General features: G+C 45.1%; 1 protein-coding gene across 1 annotated transcript; it reads right to left on the bottom strand.

Moving 5' to 3' along the window:
* Nucleotides 1-915: 915 nt before the first annotated feature.
* On the bottom strand, nt 916-6,295 carry S100A11 (S100 calcium binding protein A11). The gene is made up of 3 exons (XM_061120800.1): nt 6,205-6,295; nt 2,753-2,905; nt 916-1,235 (listed from the first exon to the last, which is right to left on the bottom strand). Exons 1-3 carry the CDS (start codon nt 6,205-6,207, stop codon nt 1,080-1,082), a joined length of 312 nt encoding a protein of 103 aa, XP_060976783.1. The 5' UTR covers nt 6,208-6,295; the 3' UTR covers nt 916-1,079.
* Nucleotides 6,296-9,555: the final 3,260 nt, after the last annotated feature.

The raw sequence follows: 9,555 nt of genomic DNA, 5'->3' as shown, positions 1-9,555 counted from the left end.
TTTACCAGTATTCTGCTATACTACCTTTCTTGCATAAATCACAGTCAATAAATTTCAGTTCCTTTAAAAAAATTTATTTATTTTAGGCTATGCTGGGTCTTTGTTGCTGCACAGGCTTTTCTCTACTCTCAGTGAAGGGGGCTATTCTCTAGTTGCGGTTCTCAGGTTCCTCATCGTGGCGGCTTCTCTTGCTGTGGAGCATAGGCTCCAGGGCATGAGGGCTTCAGTAGTTGTGGCTCCCAGGTTCATTAATTGTGGTGCATAGGCTTAGTTGGTCTGTGGCATGTGGGATCTTCCTGGCCCAGTAATCAAACCCATGTCTCCTGCACTGGCAGGCATATTCTTTATCCCTGGGCCACCAGGGGAGCCCTAGTTCCTTTTTTTAAGTGGAGGAATTGAAAGATACTTGTGAGGTAGTCTGAAGAAATGATGCTTTTAGATTTTTGCAGTTTTTTACATTTGTTTACAGTTGTCTCAGCTACACTTACATCAACCGCAGTGATCTTCAGTGAATTTCCCTAATCAAGTTTTTGAAAAGAATTCAATTTGGCTTTCAGAAAGACAACTTTTTTTGGGTACTCTCATAGTCCTTTGTTCATCCATTTATTGTTTCCCTCAACTGAAAGTAACCTCTGTGAAGGCAGGGCCGTATCTGTCTTGCTGACTGTATCCCTGGAGCCTCTGACAGTGCCTGTAGTAGGGTTGTAGACAATGAGTGAAGAGTGACAACAAGTGACATCTATCAGGCTGAGTAATTTAGAGATGATTCTGTTGGTATCATTAGTCATGATTATGTATACTCCAAAGATACATTTTTACTATTTACGATGCAACTTCTAGTAACTGTTCCCATCAATCTAATTTATATTCCTCCCAGTTTTCCCCAACTCTTGCACAAATTTACTGACTCCAGTGTGTGTTTTAAAAAAACAATATTGTTTTATTACTAACAGGAGTGGCCTGCCTGGGTAGGTGGGTGTGCTGGGTTCAGGGTATGTGGGGGGTGTGAAGAGCAGATAGGTGAGAGGCTGGAAAGAAAGGGAGTGGGTCTGGAGGCTAGGCCCACAGGTTCCTCCAGTTTACTTAGGGCCAGAGGCGGACTTAATAAAGGATTCATGGCAAGCAATGGCCAGGCCACCAATAAGATTAAGAAATTCTTGGAAATCTAGCTGCCCATCAGAGTTGAGGTCCAATCTCTTCATCATGCGGTCAAGGACACCAGGGTCCTTCTGGTTCTGCAAAGATAATAACAATAATGACATTAGTACCTTTATACTGTTCTTTCTAAAATGCTTTTAAAAATGTTCTCACATTTTATTCTCACAAGAGTATGAGGTACAGGGTTCAGTTCAGGTCAGTCGCTCAGTCGTGTCCGACTCTTTGGGACCCCATGAATTGCAGCACACCAGGCCTCCCTGTCCATCACAAACTCCCAGAGTCTGCTTAGACTCATGCCCATCGAGTCAGTGATGCCATCCAGCCATCTCATCCTCTGTCGTCCCCTTCTCCTCCTGTCCCCAATCCCTCCCAGCATCAGGATCTTTTCCAACGAGTCAACTCTTCACATGAGGTGGCCAAAGTATTGGAGTTTCAGCTTCAGCATCAGTCCTTCCAATGAACACCCAGGACGCATCTCCTTTAGGATGGACTGGCTGGATCTCCTTGCAGTCCAAGGGACTCTCATGAGTCTTCTCCAACACCACAGTTCAAAAGCATCAATTTTTCGGCACTCAGCTTTCTTCACAGTCCAACTCTCACATCCATACATGACCACTGGAAAAACCATAGCCTTGACCAGACGGACCTTTGTTGGCAAAGTAATGTCTCTAATTTTCCCACTTGTCAGACATAGAAACAGACTCAAACAGATGAAGTGACTGGCCTAAGCAGAAGACCTAGGAGTCAAATCAGCTTTTTGTTCCTTCTAAATTAACCATTTACTTAAAAAAAACTTTTTTTATTTTTTGGCTGTGCCTCATAGTCTGTGGAGTCTTAGTTCCTCAACCAGTGACTGAAGCTGGGCCCTTGGCAGTGAAAGCACGGGGTCCGAACCACTGGACTAACAGGGAATTCCCTCAAACTCAGATTTCCTGGCTTCTAGTCCAGGGTTCTTTCTGTTACATTTGGGGATTACTCAATTTTATAATATCAGTGGAAAACTTTTTCGAAGTGTCGCATGCAACTCCAATATACAAACATACAACATAATATACAACATAAAAGTGGAGTGATCTGAGGTAGAAAGAGGACAGCAGCTGATGCAGGGCCTGCGTAATCAGCCTCATCCTCCACTCATCCTAAACCCCAACACCTACACACACTTACATCCACTGGTTACATACAGCTACTTAATTAACTTAGAAAATCAGTCTGTTAATTGCTACTGGCTACCATATCAAGTAGTGCACATATAGAATATTTAGAATATTATTTCCATCACTACAGAAAGTTCTTCTGAACAGGGCTACCCTAGCGGCTTTGGGGTGGAGGAACAACATTTGAAAACTCTTTTATTACTCCCTTTACCATTTTTGTAAACCATCTCCTTAAATGAAAAAAAATCACTGTTCCCGATGTCATGTACAGTTTGATAACTCTGATCTTTAGATCCCATGTTATTCAAAAAAAGAAAAGATCCTTTAATAGCCATTTGGAGCTCACTCAGCCCTGGGGGCTCAGCTGCTGTCCTTCATTCCAAGCTAGCCGTTCTGCCAGAGTCTTGTAGTTTGGGGTTGGGGGCTGGGACCAGTACCTTTGTGAAGGCACCCAGCTCTGTATTCATGAAGATTAGGAACTCGGCCTTGGAGAGTTTGCTGTTGTTACCATCCCTTCCAGCATGCTTTTGGAAAACTGCAATCAGAGACTCGATGCATCGTTCAGTCTCCGTAGGGCTGGATACTTTTGCCTTTGGGGGAAAAAAAAAAATTCAGGATTCAGATAAGGGGAGGATATCAAGAGCTGGGTGCTGGAGAACACTCCAGAGGATCTCATCTCTTCATTTTGGGTCGAAGCAGTTTCCTAAAAGATAGGTCATTGTTTAGGGGCTAAGGGGTTAAGACAACCACAGAAAGTCACGTTCTGTGAGCTTCTTCCCTGTATTGCCTCCTGTTTATTCCAGGTGAAAATTAGTGAGCATGCTGGTATACTTGAAAGCAGTAGACTGCCTAGATGAGCATGAGGTGACAGGGTTTGCTGATACTTTTAGAATGTGTGGGTAAATATATGCTTATATACCCATAAATATGCAACCCACCAAGCATTGTGTATAGATTAAAAAATTCCCTATTTTCCAAAAGAATATATAGAGGTTACTGTGATTAGTGAAATGGCATTTCTTTTTAAAGGAATACTGAATTCTCAGGACTCATACATTTTCTAGAAGAAAACTAAAAGTATAGTTACCCTGAGGCGTGAGAAGGGAATTGACATGGCAGAGCTACTTCTAGAATCTCAGCCTCCAGGTTGCTTCCTGCACCCTTGGCCTTTGCTCCTTCTATTCCCAGGTGCCACTAATTCCCACAGGAAAAGCTAGTGGAACTTCTCTGGTCACTTCAAACCAGAAGGTTGATATGGGGGCTCTGATCAAGGTTGCCACTCACACAGCTCCTATGGCATTTATGGAGCTGAACCACAGGTGTGGTTGCACCAGAAGGAGCAGGAGATTGTATCCTATTCTGGGCTCTGCTTTCCTTACAAGGAAAGTCTTCAAGGAAATTCTGTCATACTCTGCCCTTCATTCCAGCCAGCTCCTGGGGCCCCAGACGCGAGGAACTCATGGGCTCCCCCTGGTGGATAAGAGCAGGAACTGAAGACTTTCTGGAAAAGTCGATGGCCACACCCTTCCTCCAAGGCTTTATCTCGCTCTGGAGGTTACCAATGATGGTGACTTTCGCAACGTAGCACTTATCCCGTTAATTTGTTCTTAGGATGGACTCCCTGGAGCCCAGAGCTGGAGGCTTTCAGGACGCATAATTTACATGCTAAGAAGGACTGACCTGCACAGCTGCCGTTCTCCTTCCCTCCTTCAGTCTCTCCAGGTGTTTTAACTGCCTAGCCTGGTGCTCACTGCATCCTGGAACATCTATAAAGCCCATTCTGGAGGTGGGGTCTAGAGAACTCTATGGGAGATGGATTGTTCCCCAACAGTCACGCTGTCAGAACTTTTTCTTTAGGTAAGAAAAGTGTTGGTAGCCTCAGAGTTTTGGTTAGAAACAAAATACCACAGCCTAGAAACAGATGTGTTTGCACAACAGCTTTTCTTATCAGGACTGCAATCTCAGAGTCTAACCAACACATCAGATTACAGGAACAAGGTTGACTGGGAGGGCACATCAGATACGGTAGAACGTTCCAGGCTGAGGAGCCAGGGCTTTGTGATCTTTCTCTAGACCTACAGAAGTATCCTCTGACCCTTTTCTTTGTAGAACTCAGACTGGTTTCATTTTCCAGTTTCAATGGCTTTCTGCTTTTCCTTTTTTTCTCTCCTTAACATCAATCTTGACTGAATTTTTTTTCTCCTTGAAAACTGTTGCTATCAGCTACATGGAGAAAATTAAAACCCGTGCATGTCTTCCCAGAGGTAATTTTTCAGAACAAAAGAAAAAAAAAACACAAATATCAAATTACCTAAGTGGAATTACAAAATCTGTAGTGCTGGAGGGGACTTTGGAGAGGGTTCCCCGGCAGAGAGGCCCAGAGACAGGAAAGTTTTGCCCAATTTGGTTCAGTGACTGAAGGAGAAGAGAAAGCGATCTCCTGCCTGGATGGAGGCCAGTGCTCCCCATCACTGCTCCCCATAGTTCTATTTGATGGGAACAATGAGAGGAAGGAGAAAACAGCATGGTAAATGGATGCTGTGAAACAGCTTATTAGTAAAAAATGCGTGCTAAACACTCATTTGAGAAAGTTAAAGAAAAAAAAGTAACACTTGAAAAAACAAGTATTGCAGTTCTCATTCTTAACTCATGCTCCCTTTCCTTCCAAGGAGTCCCGGTGGCATTCTTTCTTCCGGGGCAGTCATTTCAGGCCTTCGCCACTTGGTGGTGCTGGAACTGCCTTTTCTAGGTTCCTTGAGACTTTGGTTCCCCACTTTGGCGTGGAAAGAAGAAAGAAAGAGCAGTCGAGGATACAGACTGACACTAAAGCAGGGGTTAGCAAACATGTTTGTAGGTGCCAGACGGGATATATATTAGGCCAATGTGGTCCACTTGGCCTCCATCACTCTGCTTTTGTAGCAGGGCAGGAACCACACCGAGAACTCATGAATGGGCGTGGCCGTGTGCCAGTAAAACCTTACTTATATGGATGGTGAAGTCTGATTTTCATATAATTCTCAAAGTATTATTCTTCCTTTGCTTTTCTTTCAACTATTTACGTAAAATCCACTCGGAGCTCGTGGGCGCAGAGAACCCCACTTGGCAGGCGGGCTGAAGTTTGCTGACTCCGCGAAAGAGAGGCCAAGGAAGAGGCAGATTTTGCGGGGGGGGGGGGGGGGGGGTGGATTAATGCAGGTAGAAAGAGTTCAGAGTGGGGCTGGAAGGAGCTGAGAGAAGAAAAACAGGAGACGGAGGAGCGCCTAAAAAGACGGTGGGTTGGAGGGAAGAGGGGAGGAGGAGGGGGCTTCCCGGAGCCGGGGCCCTCCCACATTCCTGGCCGGGCTTCAGTTTCAGTCGGTCTCCGCGTCTTGGCCGCTTGCCCGTCATTTACTGAAACTCCGATTTCCCCTCTAGGGCTCGGATCTCTAGCTCTGTAACTATATGTAACTGGAGCCACCACACAAAATTCACCCCCGGCCCCAGTCGTTAGGTCGTACCCCGGGCTCCGCGGGCCCCGGCGGCGAAGGGCTTCCCGCACCGGCCGGACCCCCTCGCCCCGTTTCCCGCCGCGCGAGGGGCTCCGCGCCGGGCGTGGCTCGCAGGGCACTTCCTCTATCCCAGCCCCAGACCTCGGCGTAAAAACAAGAGCCTCCCGCTGCTACCCCGAGGCTGTGATTCCAGGTATAATTTAGGGCTTCTTCCTTCCATCTGCTCGTCTGAGTCCCTCCGGTAGATTTATTTGTCCTGCTCTGCTTCCTGCCACGACCACTTCAAAAATCAAAGATCAAGCCTGGTGAAAAGTATGCCGTGGCTGTAATTTTCATGTAAAAGGAATTTACATGAAAGAAATGTTCATGTAAGAGGAAGACAAGTAAAAAGCGCGGCTTACCATGTCGGAGAGGAGCGAGGCGCGCGGATGCGAGCGGGAGCTGCGCGGCGGGCGCTGGGCGGCGGGCCGGTCCCGGGCCTCCGGGCCGGCCCCACCCGGCTCCGCCCCGCGCGGCTCCCGCCTGACTCACGCGCCCCCTCCTCCGCCCCGCCCGCCCGCCCGCGGAGCCGGGCTCGTCGCCGTCGCCTTTCTTTGCCAAACGCGCAGTTTCACCTTAAAACTCACACGAAACCCCATTCTCCTCACGGAGCCTTAAAACAATCTCCCTCTCCCTGTCTTGTGAACTGTGAAGATGTTGGTCTTTTATGAATTTAAACTTTGGCGTAGCGGTCTTTGGGAAATCTGTTCAACTCCACAGGCCTTCCATGTACGAACTTACCAGCTATTTCTGCGGCTTCCTAAAGGCGGAGCGATCCCTTTAAAAGACTGGCAACTCGGAACGTTGGCCATAATTGCAGAGTACTTGTTTCCTGGAAACCAGGGCTGTCTATTCTTTCACACTGGATGTAATTAACGGACTAAACGGTGATGGTTTGTGCAAACTGGAGCATCATTGTCTCAAACGTCTTTATAAACCGATTAAGAGTTAAAGCAAGGCCCTACACCCCAAAGTACTGCAACGGTGCAGTACGACCACAAGCTACTGACCCGTGCAAGTCGGGGTCTTACCTCTGTGCAATCGGCAACGGAGTTGTATGAAGAATCAGAAGCTCTGGATTTTGATCCTGGATCTGTAATTGTTGTTTAGTCCCTAAGTCGTGTCTGACCCTTTTGCGACCCCATGGACTGCAGCCCGCCAGGCTCCTCTGTCCATGGCATTTCCCAGGCAAGAATACTGGAGTGGGTTGCCATTACCTTCTCTAGGGCATCTTCTCCAGGGGCTCCTATCTGTTGAGGAGACGCAGGATGCAACGTCTCTTGTGTAGATAGGCTGATTCTTTACCACCGGGTCACCAGGGAAGCAGGTATCTGTAATTACTTAAGGGCAACAGTTTTGGCAAAACCCCTCAATCCTCTGAGCCTCCATTTCCTTACCTGTAAAAGTAGATGCCCTTTCCTTTCCTATTTCACAAGATTGTTATGACTATCAGATAAAATGATGGTTTTGAGAGGGCTTCAAAAACTGAAATAGATGCGAAGGAAAGATAAAGGGTTGCAGGGCATTGTATAAACTGCTTCCTGACATCTCTGTTCTTGCAGCCTCAGCTGGTCACTTCTGAAGAGATCTTCATCTCTTCTCACTTACACCAGACCACAGTTTTAGTTATTCTTGAATCCACTTGAGAGTCTTACCTGAGCCTCAAACTCAATTCAAGAAATACTTGTTTTCCCTGAGTCTGTTTTTCTCCCGTCCTCCTTATCTCTGCTAATGATACTGTCATTCTTCTGTTCTCCTGACTGGAGAGTTTTGGAGCCAGGTTTTGACTCTAAATACCTTTCTTACTCCAAATCTTATCAAGTCCCAGGTACCATCAGTTTTATTTTTACACTCTCTCTTGGATCTGGTTATATCCCACCTCCAGGGTTCTAGTTTAGGTTTTCATTCCCTCTTTCCTCCAGTTTTTTAATTGGTCTCTTGCCCTCCGATTGTTCTACTGACTGTTAAAAACACATTTCCCTACAGTACAGCTCTGGTTAGTTGCTTGCTTAAAAATGAAACACAATGAAAGAACCAAACAAGATGGCTCTCCAATGCCCTTTATATCAAATCCAAATTTAGCTTCTATCTGCCTTTGAAAAACCTTTATCAATGAATGAATTCTTCAATTTATTTATTAAAAAAATTTTTTTGAAAACTATTTTGTGTCAAGCTCAGTGCTAGGCACAAGAGATACAAATACAAATGTGATATTAGTGCCTGCCTTTGAGGTGGTCTATGGATAGACTTTGGGGTTTCCCCAGTGACTCAGCAGTAAAGAATCTGCCTGCAATGCAAGAGACATGGGTTTCATACCAGGGTCAGGAAGATCTGGAGGAGGGCAAGGCAACCCATTCCAGTATTCATTGCATGCCATCTTTCCTGCATGCCTGGAGAATCCCATGGACAGAGGAGCCTGGCAGGCTACAGTCCAAGGGTGGCAAAGAGTGACTTTACATGCTTCCACATGGATTGACTTCAGACCTACAGTATATTGAGGGGTGTTCCATGGATGGATGCTGGGATCCCCATACACCCCGAAGGTATGTGTAAAATTTTCTGCCTAAGAGAACTTCTTCTTGAGGAGGATTCATAACTTTCATCTGATTCTCAGAAAAATCTATGATCAAAAATATGAAAGAATCATTAGTTTAAATTATTCTATACCTGAATCATGGGACTTCCCATATCACACTCCTCTTTAAGGAAAAACACCTTAAACATGTTTATCCCCCTCTGCTGAATGTGCAGCCCAGTTGGTAAATTTTTGCATTGTTTGACCCTGTGCCCACTGTCATAGCTGACTGGATTGAGTTTAGCTCTAGGCTCAAGGACTGCTAGTCCACAGAATGGACAGTATTGGATGTTTCATTACATGATATGAAATAGTGAGCTGGGACCATTCAGCTTTTTGGAAAACCGAAATTAGAAACACATACAAATTAGGCACTTAGAAGAGCTGAAGCTGAACATTTGCATGGAGAGAATCATGAGGTCATGACAAATAAAAATTATGAAGAAGCAGACACCATAAATAAGTAGATGCTATGACATTTGGAAAGACAGTGCAGAATAGTGAGTGTTCTTGTTCTTCCTGAATCTAGTTGTCTAGCTTTCCTGATTTCAGGTAAGGCCTCTATTCTTTCAGTAACTCCCCTGCCCCATGAAGCAGCTTGAATGAAACCAAAGAAAAGAAATGAATCAAATAAATATGAATTGTCCAGAACCATGTTGGTGGATCAACTCTGCCCAGTGAGGGCTGCCTGTGGTAGAAACTCCCCAGCATCATGATGAAAGGGATTTTCTGTTAAAAGAGGGAGGGTTCAGGAAAGATGGAATGCAAAGTAGATTTGGCAACGTTGGTAAACATTGTGTCCAAGTGAAGGGCTAAATGCAAGCAAGGAGCTGAGGATGAGTAAGGGCTGGTAAGTTGATACCAAGAGACAAAAATGAGGTACAGATTAGTCAATTTATTCAGGAAATAAATGTGGGGACTTCTAAGGTATAGGGTAATTCTTTTTTTTTTTTTTTTTGCAATTAATTTAATTTTATTTTTTTTTAGTAAGCATATTTTCTTTTTTTTTTTTTTTTATTAGTTGGAGGCTAATTACTTCACAACATTTCAGTGGGTTTTGTCATACATTGATATGAATCAGCCATAAATTTACACGTATTCCCCATCCTGAACCCCCCTCCCACCTCCCTCTCCACCT

The sequence above is a fragment of the Dama dama genome, chromosome 20 (genome assembly GCF_033118175.1).
Source record: "Dama dama isolate Ldn47 chromosome 20, ASM3311817v1, whole genome shotgun sequence".
NCBI lineage: Eukaryota > Metazoa > Chordata > Mammalia > Artiodactyla > Cervidae > Dama > Dama dama.
This window is presented reverse-complemented; position numbering and strand designations above follow the sequence as displayed.

Bases quoted from the DNA above. Each gene is read 5' to 3' on its own strand.
- S100A11 (XM_061120800.1), bottom strand. The intron at 1,236-2,752 runs GTACTGGTCCCA...TTATCTTTGCAG, and splicing joins AGCTGGGTGCCTTCACAAAG to AACCAGAAGGACCCTGGTGT.